General features: G+C 33.7%; 2 protein-coding genes and 1 long non-coding RNA gene across 9 annotated transcripts in view; 2 read left to right on the forward strand and 1 right to left on the reverse strand.

The window, feature by feature from the left end:
- LOC137496507 (uncharacterized) overlaps positions 1-16,369 on the reverse strand; it is an 84,580-nt gene that overhangs the window by 63,002 nt on the left and 5,209 nt on the right. The gene's annotated exons all lie outside the window — the stretch shown is intronic.
- Positions 1-16,369, forward strand: part of fap (fibroblast activation protein, alpha) — a 73,397-nt gene that overhangs the window by 30,230 nt on the left and 26,798 nt on the right. The window contains exons 21-26 of one of the 2 annotated variants that reach the window (XM_087268486.1): positions 136-190; positions 2,236-2,335; positions 3,237-3,295; positions 3,377-3,449; positions 4,281-4,354; positions 5,578-7,360. In XM_087268486.1, the coding sequence (XP_087124612.1) occupies positions 136-190; positions 2,236-2,335; positions 3,237-3,295; positions 3,377-3,449; positions 4,281-4,354; positions 5,578-5,679 (463 nt within the window). In that variant the 3' untranslated portion in view covers positions 5,680-7,360. Of the gene's footprint in view, positions 1-135; positions 339-2,235; positions 2,336-3,236; positions 3,296-3,376; positions 3,450-4,280; positions 4,355-5,577; positions 7,361-16,369 lie in introns of those variants that run through there. The other variant, XR_015499936.1, reaches the window with a different exon arrangement.
- On the forward strand, positions 10,038-16,347 carry gcgb (glucagon b). The gene is given in 4 exon segments (NM_001242770.1): positions 10,038-10,136; positions 10,225-10,327; positions 14,400-14,555; positions 16,115-16,347. Coding segments are annotated over 3 exon segments (375 nt in total). The 5' UTR covers positions 10,038-10,136; positions 10,225-10,229; the 3' UTR covers positions 16,236-16,347.

Genomic DNA, 16,369 nt, shown 5'->3' on the forward strand with positions numbered 1-16,369 from the left:
GGGAATCTGTCAAAAAGAGGTTGATGAAGGACAAATGCTAGACAAGCTGACAGATTTTCATGACAAATCATCATCTACAAAAGATGTTTGGTTTATAAGAGTTGTTTTGTAATTGCTTTGTGCGTTTCATTTCAGAAAGTTCATTGAAATGGGTTTCATTGACAAGGACAGAATTGCGATGTGGGGTTGGGTAAGTGCAGTGCTTTCATTAAAACCTGCTTTCATGTCTGTACATTCACTAGTGTTTTTGTTATTGTGTTATTAATTAAGTCAAATTTCAGGATCACGTTCAAAAGTTTGGAATAATTAGGATGCTTTTTTGAAGACGTCACCTCTGGGTGAATTTATTTGATCAGAAATACAGCACAACTGTTATACTGTGAAATATTCATGTTTTAAATAACTGAATTTTAAAGCATTATAGGCCGGTCACGATATCAATTATTCTGTTGTGTGATATATTGCACCAAAATATACTGCGATAAATGATATTATTGTTATTTTGAGACCATTTTATGCCAGAATGACAATATAATAGCATCACAATGCAAGTACGCTCTTCCAAAGAACACATTAAATATCATTCATATACATTTTTTATTCATTGAAGAATCTTTAATTTAATTGTCACTTTAACAATTTAATAATGAGGCATTGGAGTCAGAATGTGGTGGCGCGGTGGGTAGCACATTCGCCTCACAGCAAGAAAGACGCTGATTCGTGCCTCCACTGGGTCAGTTGGCATTTATGTGTGGAGTTTGCATGTTCTTAGTGTTAGCGTTGGTTTCCTCCGGGTGCTCCGGTTTCCCCTACTAGACATGCGGTACAGGTGAATTGGGTGTGCTAAAATTGACCGCAGTGTTTGAGTGTGTGTGTTTCCCAGTGATAGGTTGCAGCTGGAAGGGCATCCGCTGCGTAAAAACCATATGCTGGATAAGTTGGCGGTTCATTTTGCTGTGGCGACCCCAGATTAGTTTTTTGGTTTGTTTGTATACTTCATTGTCCCTCAAAGAGAAATTTTCTGTGGACTCACACAGCACTTCAGCAGATTCTGACACAATGACAATTAAAAATAAGCCAACATGCAAAAGAATTACATACATTATCGATCAGTGTTCAACAGTCTGATTGACACTGGAATAAAAGAGTTCTTAAGTCTGTTTCGCTTCCAGCGGAAAGTTCTGTATCTTCTACCAGAAGGTAAAAGATAAAATGTAAAGAGTACATGAGATGGGTTACTTAAAATTCTTTTAGCTTCATTCAGAGTGCATTGCTTGTAGCGTGGTTGTATAGTTGTAAAAATTTCAGATCCTATTAGTTTTGTAGCAGTTCTGATAATATAGATAATATATATAATATATATAATATATATAAAATTAATAAAAATAAATAAAAAAATTTTAAGCATCAGGTATAAAGCATTTTATATATATATATATATATATATATATATATATATATATATATATATATATATATATATATATATATATATATATAAAGTGACTAAGCTGAAGAAAAATGAATGAATGGAATCAGAATGTGAAAATGCATATCTACATAAATAATAACAAAAAGGTTCATGGTAAAAAGCAACAGTCTGTGATATCTGCTACCAGATCTATTTTCAGTTGTCAGACACCCACATGAAAATATACTAAATGATTTATAGTAAATACTAGAGTGTTTAACCATACTGACACTAACACCTCCAATAGAGATAGAGAGATGTTGCACAATCAGCTTAAATATCGCTAAAATTGTTTATGCATGAGCGATATATATTGCATTACTAAAAATGAGGTCATGTTCACGTGTTGTGCGATAAGTCCATATATTGATTATTGTGACAGGCCTGTACTCCAGTGTCACGTAATCCTCCAGAAATAATTCTGATATAATTTGATGATTTAAAAAAAAGGCTCTTTACGATCAATACCGAATGTTTTTCCTGTCTAATATTTTAAGGGAATGTACAATGACATCATTTTTGCAAAATAGTAGTAAATTTGGTAACATTATTTGTTTTTTAGTGTGACTTTTATCCATTTGATGCACTTTTGCTGAATAAAATTGATCGTCTTTAAAGCAAATATAAACTTTCAGATATGCAAATGGATATCTAAAATAAGATTTATTTCTTATCTTGATAGACTTCACATTAAAGTATAAATAATCATGATAAGATCTAAAATAAACTCCACGTTAATGAGGAAACATTCTTCTTGATTACAGTCCTATGGCGGTTATGTGACGTCTATGGCTCTGGGATCAGGAAGTGGGCTTTTCAAATGTGGAATTGCTGTGGCTCCTGTTGCAAAGTGGGAATATTATGGTATGGATTTCATGATTTTGAATACAGAAAGATTCAATAGTATCTGGATGCAGCCTTTATGATGCAAGCTGAGATTGCATCACGCAGCGATGCAATGTCAGACACAATGCACTCAATGGAGTGAGTGACGTCATTGTGACGGGTGGGGTTAGGTGAGCGGATTAAAAAGCATTGGATGCAGCTCAGATTGCACTGCACTGAGTCTGCAGCCAGACCCCTCTCGAAAGATTCTTTTTAATCACCATTAAATGCAAGTAACAAGTCTTTTCCCTATTGTGATGTACATTAGTAAAAAGATGTGGATCTTAGGAAGCAGCAATTATCCGATTTCACTATTAGCTTTAATTCATCACAATTAACTGACATTAAAGGCTTCAACACAGTGTCTCTGCATGGAACAAAACTGCTGCAACTAATATACATGCCAACTGTCCGCTGGTTTAAGGTTTGCACACCAAGGCTTAAGCCCATGCATACTGGATTAACCATGGCTGAGGCTATTAACTAAGGGCCGGTCATATATCGCGTCTTTTGCGCATACAAGCTTGTTATTTCTAATAAAGGCAAGCTGCTTGCCCACATATTGGGATTTCTAGTAAAAGAACATGTTGGATTGGACTATATTTTGTGGGATTTGATTGGATATTCATGTGTTGACAGATGTGAGTGATAGATTGATCCCGCCCCTCACACCAATGAACACCAATCAGTAAAGAGATGCTGTGGGAGGGGAAGTTATATAAAGATCATGAGGACATGAACTAAAATAAAAGCACACAAATGAATCCCTTATAATAAACACTGCCATATTCTGTTAAAATAGTTATTGAGGCCATGATTTCATTGTGATTTACCAGAAATGGTTGTGCAGTCTTAACTCAATCCAACTACATTTTCACAGATGCCGTTTACACAGAGAGATACATGCATCGCCCTCAAGACAACTTTGAAAGTTATAAAGTAAGTTGACCTGTAAGAAAGCACATGCCTGATTTCAGAACAGTGCTTATTATAGCACTTCATATATTTGTTTGTTTCCAGAATTCGACAGTGACCGACAGGGCAAAAAATTTCAAGTCGGTGCAGTACTTGCTGGTGCACGGCACTGCAGACGGTAACTAATTAAATACACATCTGAGAGCAGACAAAACAGCAATGTACAGTATCATTTTTTTTTTATTAGAATATGCAAAAAGGTACATAAATTGGGATCATACAAATACAAAAAACATCAACAAAAAACCATAACAAAACAATTAAAAAAAAAAACAAAAAAAACAATATAGTCAGGTACAGTAAATGAATCTAGTCTCGCAGATATAAGTAAAACAGATACAGAAGAAACCAGTCAGAGTTAGGGAGTAACAACTATGTTTAGTAATGTATAATAGAAATAATGACAGTAAAAAGAAAGAAAGGACAACAGTAATAATAAATGACAATGATAATAAATCACAAGTACTACCCTAACTACTACTACTGCAGAAAGTTACTTATATTACTATATAATTATTAACTACTATTGCTGCTACTACAATCACAACCACAACTATTACTATAATGTCTACTACTGCTGATACTACCACAACAATGACTACCACTACTGATACTACAGCGTCTGCTACAACTAATACAACGTCTACTACTACTACTACTACTACTACCGCAATCACTGCTACTACAACATCTACATCAACGACATCTACTACTGGTAATTTACAGTATCATTAACTAGTTATGAGATGATGGATTGATCCAAAACTTCAATGGAGGAAAAATAATTACAAAAACATTTTTTTCTGAATTACATAGAAACAGTCAGTAAGATACTGAATTAAACAAGAAATGTTGAAATAGACCATTCATTTTCATTATAAACTGTACTGTGCGCAGCATTAAGATTTTCTTGACATGTTTTCTTACCGTTTTGACTTCACTACTCTAGACAATGTCCACTTCCAGCAGGCAGCGCAAATTTCCAAAGCTCTGGTTGAAAATCAAGTCGACTTTGAAGCAATGGTGAGTGTCTAATTAATGAAGTACCCCATTATGCATTTTTTTTCAATTAGTAGTAAAGTAGGCACTAGTAGACATTTCAGCATGACTACAACGCAAAACACACAACAAAAAGTGGTAATATAAAAATAGTAACTTTTGTAGTGGCACAGCCAGAATCCTGACTTGGATCTAATTGAGAACCTGTGAAGGAAGCTAAAAATCAGGGTGAGCAATGAGACCCTCCAACCTAAAAGAGTTAGATCGCTAAAGATAAATTGCCAAAAACGCCTGTTGAGACTAGGGTTGGGCAATGTCGACAAATTTGGCCTCGTCAGAAACATTGTAATGTACGATGACATGGTCATCATGTGAAACGTGCTCTTTGGAGGTGGGGGGTTGACAGTGCACGCAACGTGTCTGAAGAGCGAGGAGGGATCTGGGGGTGAGAAGGGTCCGCAACTTATTTGAGGACCGGGAGGGACACGCACGATTTCTGGGAGATTATCAATCGTTTGCGGGCATTATGAGTCCCGCAAATGCATAGAGACACCCAGGACTCCCGGGAGAGTTGGGATGTCTGAATATCACGTTTAACAACTATAGTGAGACGCAGATGGCCCGCGGGCCGTAGTTTGGACACCCCTACCTTAAGGACTTACGCGGTCTCTGTTGGCGGAATGTCAGCCGTCAATTTCTTTGCTCTGCTCAATATGACAGGCTGATGGCCCCCAACATGCTGAATCTCCAAAATTATGCAAACATACTTTAAATTAAGCACTATCCTTATAAAAAAAAAAAACTGCATAGCTGCAATCTAAACTACATTCTCGCCTAAAAAAAGCCTCGTCGAACTATTCATCAAACTGTAGAGAGTTAGTTTAGCTTGCTGTTTGGCACTATGTGGGCGGAGTAATACACAATGGTGAAGAGGCTATACAAGTGCTGGTATTGCAGGAAACCACACGGCTATCAGCCAATCTGATTTAAGAACCAGACAGAACTGCTGTGTATACAGACCTTAAGCAAAGAATAGATTTGAATAAACCATATGGAAATCATTGCAAAATTGTTATAATATTGAATTTAGAGAAAAATGACAAGGCTTTCTGACCTCAGATGCATTTAAACCCGTAATAAGAGACTGCAACAACATTAGCACACTATAAAATACCATGTGACCTGCTCTTTGAGCAGTGAAATAGCTTGATTACTCAAAAATAATCTAAATTTGTTGCGTTTTTCAGTGGTACACCGATAAGGATCACTCACTATCTGGTAAAGCGAGATACCATCTCTACACACACTTGAACCATTTTCTGAAGAACTGCTTTGCTGAGAAAAAATGAAGGACATGTTGATGCTTCATGAAGACAAAATTGTTCCAGTTGCAAAACACTGTTGCTTTGCTTTACATGTTAGTCTGTATATAGAACACGTTGATGAGAACAAACTCTTTCGTCATTGACATTTTTATATTGTTGTTTTTATTCTTGCATATATGTGGCATATTAGATGTTGTCTTTTTTATATTGAATAGCTGTGGTGATTACTCTATGAATGTGACCTGATATGAATGTAGTCATCACAGACTTTGGGCATCTTTTATGAGGATACATTTACAGATCAATTGTGGAATTGATGTTTTATGCAGGCGCTTGGTGTTTATGCACTGACTTCAATGTGTGATTGAGTACATCTGTAAAGAAATATTCAGGATTTTAATGCCACTGATTTTTGATTAATGTTTTCCTGAAAGAAATTTGTGCTTGAAGGAGTTGTATGTTTAATTGGCTTTTTTCTTCTTCCATATGTTAGATACCAAAGGGGTATAAAAATATATTGTCACCATATACGCCAATACAAAAATGAAACATGTACAGTTCTTGCAAAATGAGGGGTACTGTAATAGAATATGAAATAAGGTGATTTCTAAAAAAACGAAGGTCACTCATTCTAGCTTCTATGTGTATTAATTATTAATAAAAAATAAAAAAATGAAACACTATAATCGTGAATTAATATTTCTATTCTGGTGCTGTAAGATGCATTTGACTAGTGTACAGGCTTTTATATTTTATGTAACAGTTTATTATGGTATATAAATAGTGCCACCTGCTGGCTGAATAACTTAAAGATATGCATAAATGCCCAAAAAAAGCAAGTAGTGCCATTCAGAATAGGCCTGTCATGATATAATTTTTTTATTGTATGATATATTGCATTAAAATATACTGCGATAAACAACATTGTCATTTTAAGACCATGTTATTCCACTTATATAATGACAATATAATAGCATCACAATAAACGTGCACGCTTCCAAAGAACACATCATATTTCAATCTTAATACATCATTTAATTAGTCATTTTAACGATTTAATACTGAGACAAAGGAATCAGAATGTGAACACAAATCCTTATAAAAAAAATTATAATAAAAGTTAGCAAAAAAGTGCAAGGTAAAAAATAAGAGGCTGTGATATCTGCTGGCAGATCTATTTTTAGTTGTCAGACACCCACATGAAAATATACTATAGTAATTTACAGTAAATACTAAAGTGTTTAACCGTACTGACACTCAAACCTCCAATAAAGATAGAGATGTTGCAAGGTCAGCTAAAATCTTGCTAGGATTAATTTGTTTTTGTTTCAATGCATGTGTGATATATATATATTGCATCACTAAAAATGATTGAGGTCATATTCATGCGTTGTGCGATAAATAAAGATTGTTATAATTTTTCATATTATTATTTTGCCCTTAAAAAGTGATTAAGTCCATATATTGATTCTTGTGACAGGCCTAATTCAGAATGTTCCAACTTTGCTTTAACCAAAATAATGTTATACTATTTACAGTACATCTGGAGAGTATTGATAGCGCTTCACTTTTTCCACATTTTTTTATGTTACAGCCTTTTTCCAAAATGGATTAAATTAATTGATTTCCTCAAAATTCCACAAGCAATCCCCCATAATGACAACGTTAAAAAAAAAAAAAAAAAAAAAAAAAAAAAAAAAAAGAGTTTTTGAAATTGTTGAAAATTTATTAAAAATAAAAAGCTGAAAAATCACATGGACAAATGTATTTACATCCTTTGCAGTGAAGCTCTAAATTGAGCTCGGGTACATTCTGTTTCCACTGATCATTCTTGAGATGTTTCAGCAGCTTCATTGGAGTTCACCTGTGGTAAGTTCAGTTGATTGGACATGATTTGAAAAGGCATACACCTGTCTATATAAGGTTCCAGGGTTGACAGTACATGTCAAAGCACAAACCAAGCATGAAGACAAAGGAATTGTCTGTAGACCTCCACGACAGGATTGTCAAGGCACAAGGCTGGAGAAGGTTACAGAAAAATGTCTGCTGCTCTGAAACTTCCAATGAGCATAGTGGCCTCCATTATCCATAAGTGGAAGATGTTTGAAACCACCAGGACTCTTCCTAGAGCTGGCCGTCCATCTAAGCTGAGTGATCAGGGGAGAAGGGCCTTAGTCAGGGAGGTGATTAATAACTCAATGGTCACTCTGAGCTCCAGCGTTCTTCTGTGAAGAGAGGAAAACCTTACAGAAGGACAACAAAGGCCTGTATGGCAGAGTGGTGAGACGGAAGACACTCCCCACCTGGAATTTGCTAAAAGGCATCTGAAGGACTCTCAGACCATAAGAAAATAAATTCTCTGCTCTGATGAGACTAAAATTTAACTCTTTGGAGAGAATGCCAGGCGTTACATTGGGAGAAAACCAGGCACTGCTCATCAGCAGGCTAATACCATCCCTACAGTGAAGCATGGTGGTGGCAGCATCATGCTGTGGGGATGTTTTTCAGCAGCAGGAACTGGAAGACTAGTCAGGATAGCGGGAAAGATGAATGCAGCAATGTACAAAGACATCCTGAATGAAGACCTGCTGCAGAGTGCTCTTTACTTCATACTGGGGCGACGGTTCATCTTCCAGCAAAATATCAATGGAGTGGCTTTACAACAACTCTGTGTATGTCCTTAAGTGGCCCAGCCAGAGCCCAGACCTAAATCCTATTGAACATCTCTAGAGAGATCTTAAAAAGGCTGCACACCGTCACTTCCCATCCAACCTGATAGAGCTTGAGAGGTACTGCAAAGAGGAATAGGCAAAAATTCCCAAAGACAGGTGTGCCAAGCTTGTGGCATCATATTCAAATAGACTTGAGGCTGTAATTGCTGCCAAACGTGCATCAACAAAGTATTGAGCAAAGGCTGTGAACACTGATGTACATGTGAATTTTCAGCTTTTTTATTTTTAATAAATTTGCAACAATTTCGAAACTTTTTTCACATTGTCATTATGGGGTGTTGTGTGTAGAATGTTGAGGAAATAAATGAATTTAATAATTTTGGAATAAGGCTCTAACATAAATATGTGGAGAGAGTATGAATACTTTCCGAATGCACTGTAAATCCACAAACTTGTTTAAAACTAACAACGAGCCTAACATTGCAATGTACAGTCAGCAAACCACAACATTAAATCAAGACCAATGTATATATAGTGCCTTTACAGAGTCTGACCATTATTAGTACTTATAATATGATGTTTCCCTATTTTTCTTCTTTTTTTCCCTTACATGCGTCTATTGATTTATTTACTTATTTTCTTTTTTATAAAGATTATTATAATTTCTTTATTATTATTTTACCCTTAAAAAGTTCTTGTATTTATTTAGTAAATATTTAGTTAACCTATTGGCTACTATCACAATAATACATCACATGGCACCCAGATAATTACAAACACACATTATCCCAATATCCCACAAATCAGCAACCCAGACTATTCTCATGGCAAGAACACTTCAATAACAAATATACAATTAAAAAATAAATAAATCAACAAACGAATACATGAAATAAGATCTTTAGGGTTAATAAATGATCATTTTCCTGGTATCACTTTGTTAAAAATGTCCATTCATTTCATAAAAGAGTCTTCTGTAATCATTAAAGGCAGGACTGTCCAGTAAAATGTGTTTTACAATAAGGGGAATTGTGCAGCACAAACATTGAGTGGGGTCTTCACCTTTAAGCAAAAGGTAAATTGTTTAATGTCCAATTCAACATCTGGTAAAAATCACTTGATCAAGTCTAGTCTTAAAATGTCTTCAAACTCTGTTTGAGATTTCAGGTAGTATTTCATACTATTTATTATTTTCCAATTCACCCCTTCTCTTGCCACTTACTCTAAATATAAACATTGATAAGAGGTCTAGTCTCTAAAGGGGGCATTTGGCATTTGTTCAACACTTGCTTCAGAGTCCTTAGTGCACAGTTTTTGTAAAACTTGCCTCTGATCATGTCTGCTCATTTTGACAACCTTAAACATGCCAAAAGAATTACAGAAAGTAAAAAAAAAACAGTATTGTGGGAAAAAGCAGCTTAGTAAACATCAGTTTCTAGAAATGTGAGTGAACGTATGTCATCCTGCTTGGCTTATGCAATTATTTGCTCTCTTTTATTTTAACAGGACTGAAACATGTTTGATTTTTACCTTAAGTGACATTTTGACTTGTTTGACCATTTCCCCATCTCTCTTTCAAACACGATCACAGAGCAAATACATTCAAGCATTGAGATTAATGGATTGAAACTAATAAGTGTGTGCGTGCGTGCGTGCGTGTGGATCATGCCACCTGGGCATCACTATATAAGACAGTGAACATCAGGCTGGGACCATGAAACCGCACTGGGAGCCAAGAAAAGAGAAAACCAGCGAGACGACATTAAAATCCTCCACTTTATCTCTCCGCCACGACCCGACACAAACCAGGTGAGCTGGAGAACTTATTTTAGCCCTACATCTTGACAGCCTGATTGCATAAATGCTTTACTGAGTAGATGTGTGGTCCAATCCTCAGGTAAGATGATGGTAAGGATCTATGCTTTCATTGGACTTTTACTTCTCATCCTGATCCAGAGCAGCCTGCAGATCCCCTTACAAGACACGGAGGAAAACGGCAGGTATTTATTAGCAATTGTTTCTTTTTATTTAATGGTCTACATTAAGGCTGAACAATATATGAGCAATTCCATTATGGATGCAACAGTAAAAACTTAAAACATAAATTGACAGAGTCAGTAAATGTGAACATTATACTGAAACATCGGTTTATATTTGCCATACTAAACTAAAGAGTGTTATGGGATCAGAAAAACATCAATCTCTAAACATTTTATGTATTTTACATGAGGAAAATAACCATGCGTTATGGATGTGACCCAAAAAGTATGCGAGATTACAGTATACAAATGACTTTGTAGAAATTCTGTGAAATAAACAACACAACCCAAAAGAAACTATGCTAATCAAAAAGATAAGAGTTAGTTCTCTATAGAACTAATGACAGATTTTTTAATAAGGAAATTTAAATTCCTAAATTAAATTCCTAATTAATTTCATTGATAAGGAAAAGCTTGTTTATGGTTGTGACTAGAATTGTCGTGATGCCATTCATTAATCTTACGATACTATATTAGCTGAAGTATCACGATACCAATTAGGGCTGCTCGATTATGGGAAAAATCATAATCATAATTATTTCGGTCATAATTGTAATCACGATTATTCAAAACGATTATTAGTTGAAGTCTAAATTATTCGCCCTCCTGTGATTTTTTTTTTTTTAGATATATAAATATTTCCCAAATGATGTTTAACAGAGCAGTTTTTCACAGTATTTCCTCTAATATTTTTTTCTTCTGGAGAAAGGCTTATTTGTTTTATTTCGGCTAGAATAAAAGCAGGTTTGACTGTATTGAAACCTATTTTAATAGCTCAATATTATTTGCCCCTTTAAGCAATTTATACTTTTGATTGCAATTCATATTTTTGATTATTTTTGAAAAATAGGTTAAAAATAAATCTTTCCTTTAAACAGAAATTGGGGAAAGGGTCGCTAATAATCCCGGAGGACTAATTATTCTGACTTCAACTGTATATATAGTTATTTTCCTCCCTGTAAATAAGGAAAGGGAAATAAATACAATGGAATAAAAATATGAAACAAACTGTGCTTTAAGCAACACTTCAGCTACAAAAGTCATTCAGTCAAAAGCAGTGAGGGATTTTCTCATTTTGTTGTTTAATTAATGATTAAAAAAAGGCGGCAGCAGGAATATTAACAACAGTATGTGCTCTTTCACGCGTTTAAAAACACGAATGATTTGAATGTAAATCAATAAATGGATTTAATGGAAAATCAATGGATGCGCATCCCGTGCTGCAAAAGTTACAATACAGCACATGCTTTTCGTCATTTTCACGTGGAACTGAGCTTTGCAGAGCAACAAATGTGTACAACTGGAAAGGGGGCGGTATATGATGCAATAATTGTTGATCTCGATCAATGGTGTTTCATAATCGTTAGAAGCCAAAATCGAAACCGAATTTGATTAATTGCACAGCTTTAATACTAAGTAGTATTGTGATACTGTAATTCATAACTCAAATTATAAAGAAAAATGTCAAATACTATATTTTATGTTATAATAAGTACTTGATTTTCATTCATAATTAAACAGTGAAACAGTATTATTTGCACATTACCTCGACTAAAATGTATTTATTTTTTTGTTTATTTTGTATATAAGTGACCAACAAAAAACACATTAAAATAAAAATACAAATTATACCAAATAAAATGCAACAAAGAGCATTTTTCAACACAATTAGGCTACATGAGGTTGTCAAAAATAGTTTTAAAGTTTCCTGTTGCTATTCTTGGTTTTTCATCTATTGTTTTTTCTATCAGATAATGCAAAGTAATTCAAAGTTTTAATTTGTGAGTTGCTCTAAGAGAATGTTGTGGTTGTTGTAGCTACCAAATCATATTGACAGAAACAGGAATGATCCGATTCAGATGTGCGTTCGAACTAAAGCATGCAACGTGCAATAGGCTATCATAAAAGGTGCGAATTCTGCACAGTTTGCAACCTTAAAGGCCTCCACAGACTATTCAATTAAAATGGTCTATCGTTGCACAAGTGTGCGCACATTTTAGTGACTTTTCCACATGCAACTTTATCTATTGTAGATAGACCATTAATGATGATACTACAGTTTACAAACTACAGTGGCACTGCCAGTATTTTGGAGCCATAGTATCACGACACTACCATATAGTACCGGTAAACCACGCAACCCTAGACGTGAAACTTCTTATAGAAGACCGATGTGTTATTGGCACTTGTGTGACTGGTAAATCATATACAATTGTCTGAAAACATTAACAGAGAAATTTGAGTATTTTTACAGTGCAGTAAAACACAAGGCCAAGCAACAACAAAAAAAAAAAAACAAAAAAAAAAAAAAAAAAAAACTTGGGTTTCGCTGTTTTATTTATTTATTTTTTTTTTTATGGAAAGCATGCTATTTGCATGGAAGTGCTTTGAACACTTATTTTAAATAGGACACCAGAATTGTACGAGTACAACATCAGTGAGTCCTATCAACTTGCTCATCTTGTTTGAGCACTGATATCAAAGGATTTGATTCATTCAAGATTTTTTAATTATTGTATAAAATGTGTACGATGACCATGTTATTTTATGTTTGTTACACTGACCAGAAAAATCATAAAGCAATGCTTATTTCACTTTTAATTTTACTCTTTTGTATTAAGATATTCTTTAAATGTAATTTATTACTTTATGCAAATGCACTGCATAGAAAAAGACTTGATCTCCCGCCCCACCACCACCACCAGTCGTCTAAATTAATGAAATCTTTTCGAATAGAGCTATTATAATCATCCTATGAAATTATATTTATATAAGCAATTGAAAAACCTTTTCATCAAAATAGCAGAACAATTTCTGCATTTGTCTATTTTACAATACTTTTAAAAAATACTTTAAAAATACTTTTGAAAAATGTCTCTGGTAAATCAAATATAATTGTAGGAAATTATTAAAGCCAAACAAGTGCCAATTTCTTACGAGTCACATCCATAACGGAGAGGTGTCGCATGCATAATGAGAATTTTTCCTCATAAATGTAAAAATCACAAATAAAATCAATCATTTTTGTTCTATATTGAGCTAATTCTTATCCTTTTGATGAGTATCATTTCTTTTGGGTTGTGCAGTTTAATTCACAGAATTTCTACAAAGTATGTTGTGTACTGTAAACTCAGACTTTCTTTGGTCGCATCCATAACACTTTTATTTTCCAAATTTAAAATCCAAAAAACATGTTTAGAGATTGATATTTTTCTGATTTAACATTGTGGTAAGTAGTTTTTTTTTTAAAAATGAATAGATATTTCGATATAAATGAGTATTGCTCATATTGCAATATAAAAAATATATAAACAAATAAAAAAACGCAGCAAAACAAAATATCGCAATGTCCGATTTTTCCAATATCATGCAGCCTTAGCCTGCACTGAAATTTTGATTGTACTACTTACAATACTTGTAGAGCATTTATTCATTTAAGTTCAACATTTACTAATGCATTGTTAAAAACAAAAGTTGGTCCTTATTAACAATAGTTAATGCATCATGAGTTAACATGCACTGAAATAAATTAGTCATTGGATTTACTGTTTTCTTTTCTTTTTTAAGGGAAATGGTAGGAAACAATTTATACGGGCAGAATTTAAACAAATAAATCAAGTTGAGCATTACTAGATTTAATTTGTTTGTTTAAATTTTGCCCATATAAATTGTTTGCAACTACAGTACTTTCCTTAGAATTGAGTAAATCCAACAACGATCAACTGTATTTTCATCAACAAAAACAAACATGAATAATCGCTTTAATAAATATATTGTTAGTAAATGCATATTACTACAAAGTTACATATGATTTTTTTCATTATCTTTTCTATAGGTTCTTGCACAAACGTCATTAAATATTGCTATTTTTGTTGTAAAATGTGCTAAACTGGCATACAGCATCAAAATGCATAGCATTACGCTCTTAAAACATGCTTCAGCTTTGATTTTTTGTTTTAAATCAAACTGAAGACATCATTTTCAGTTTATTTGTTTATGTGTGGATAATGATGCATTTTATATTTCCTTCCAGCCTTATGTCTGAAGACGTGCTATTTAATGACCCAAGAGAAGTAAACACCATGAAGAGACATTCAGAAGGCACTTTCTCAAATGACTACAGCAAATATCTGGAGACCAGGAGAGCACAAGACTTTGTTCAGTGGTTAATGAACTCTAAGAGGAGTGGGTAAGATTACTCATCATTTTTGTAATTTTAGCTAAATACTTGATGGATAATTCACCCAAAAATTAAAATGGTCCTTTTACTAATCCTCCAATTATTCCAAAGGTGTTTGAGTTTCTTTATATTGAACAATTACTTTTCAATTTAATTCACAAAAATGCTTTAAATGGCTCCCAAAGATGGGAACATGGAAATAATTTGTACTTTTAATAAACTTTATTTTATTGTTTTCCAAATCAAACATCTAAATATTCTACAGTGTGCCCGCAGGGTCTTAAAAAGTCATACAGTACATTGTCTTAAATGCCAAAAACAACATTTTAGGCCAACAAAATATGTTGTTGCAGGTCTTAAATTTAAACAGGTCCTAATTTTTCTGTCCATGTAAAGCTACTCAATAAGTACAACCAACAATTTATCACAACAAACATTTTTTTAAGTATTTACTCATTTATGTTAATTATCTTCAGATGTGCGTTCAAACTGAAACGTTAGAAAATGTGCAATAGGTTAGAAATAAAAAGTGCAAATTCTGCAGTTTTGCAACCTTAAAGGGCTCCACAGACTATTCAAATAAAATGGTCTGTCGTTGCACAAGCGTGTGAGCATTTTAGTGACTTTTCCACATGAAACTATCTATTGTATATAGATATTAATGACAATATTACTGTTTACAAACTACAGTGGCACTGCAGTATCTTGGAGCCATAGTATCACGATACTACCATAATACCGGTAAACCAAGCAACCCTATTAATTGAAAACTGAACTACACTGTTTCAATTTGCTATGATCTTTTATGTGAAGCTGCTTTGACGCAATCTTCATTGTAAAAGTGTTATACAAAAAGGTGAATTGAATTGAATTAATTAATAACATTTGTTTATAAATAAGTGTTTGAATTTTAATGGGGCAAGTAAAAATATTTTCCACTGGCCCTTAGAAAAAAAAAACCTTTGCATTTTTTTTCTAGAAATCTGAAATTTTCTTTATAATATTCTCAAAAAAAAAAGTCTTAAAAAGTCTTAAATTTGACTTGATTTAAAATCAAGATGCATTTAATTAGTAAATTTATTAAAAATTGTGCGTTTATAATTAAAACAACAAATATCTAAAAACTACTTCATTAAAACAAAGTTAATTTTAAAAGGTCATTGCCATTTTTATTTCAATAAAAAAATTTAAAAAAAATTAAAAAACACATTTGCATTGTATTTTGCATTTGTGCCAAAGTAACTTATTTATGTTTTAATGTCATATCAGAAGCATTATTTCTAACAGTAATTAACATACGCTATAGAGAATGGTAAAAAAGCTGCCTTTGTATTAGAAGTGGAACAATAAAGCGTTACATATTTGCATTAATTTGCTAGAAATGACAGCAAAATGTGAGACCATTCATATGTCATTTATTCCAATGATTCAAAGCAGATTTTAGTCATTATTTCAGTGTCATGTGACCGTTCAGAAGTCATCCTAACATGATCATTTGCTGCTGATGTTGAAAATGTTTTATATTTTGCGGAACAATTTAAACAGTTTTTTTTTTTATCCCCTCCAAGAGTCCCGACACGACGACATGCAGACGGCACATACACCAGTGATGTCAGCTCGTACCTGCAGGACCAGGCAGCAAAAGAGTTTGTGTCCTGGCTAAAAACAGGACGAGGACGACGCGAGTGAGGATTCTTCAGACCCAAATATGAACTACCATGCATAACTGTGATATTGGACAATATGCTGTTTTATAATGACCAGTGCTGTATGAATCATGCAAATAAACCTTTCTTCAAATGAAGCACTTGTTGTATTTGTTT

Source organism: Danio rerio, chromosome 9 (genome assembly GCF_052040795.2).
Source record: "Danio rerio strain M-AB ecotype USA chromosome 9, GRCz13ab, whole genome shotgun sequence".
NCBI lineage: Eukaryota > Metazoa > Chordata > Actinopteri > Cypriniformes > Danionidae > Danio > Danio rerio.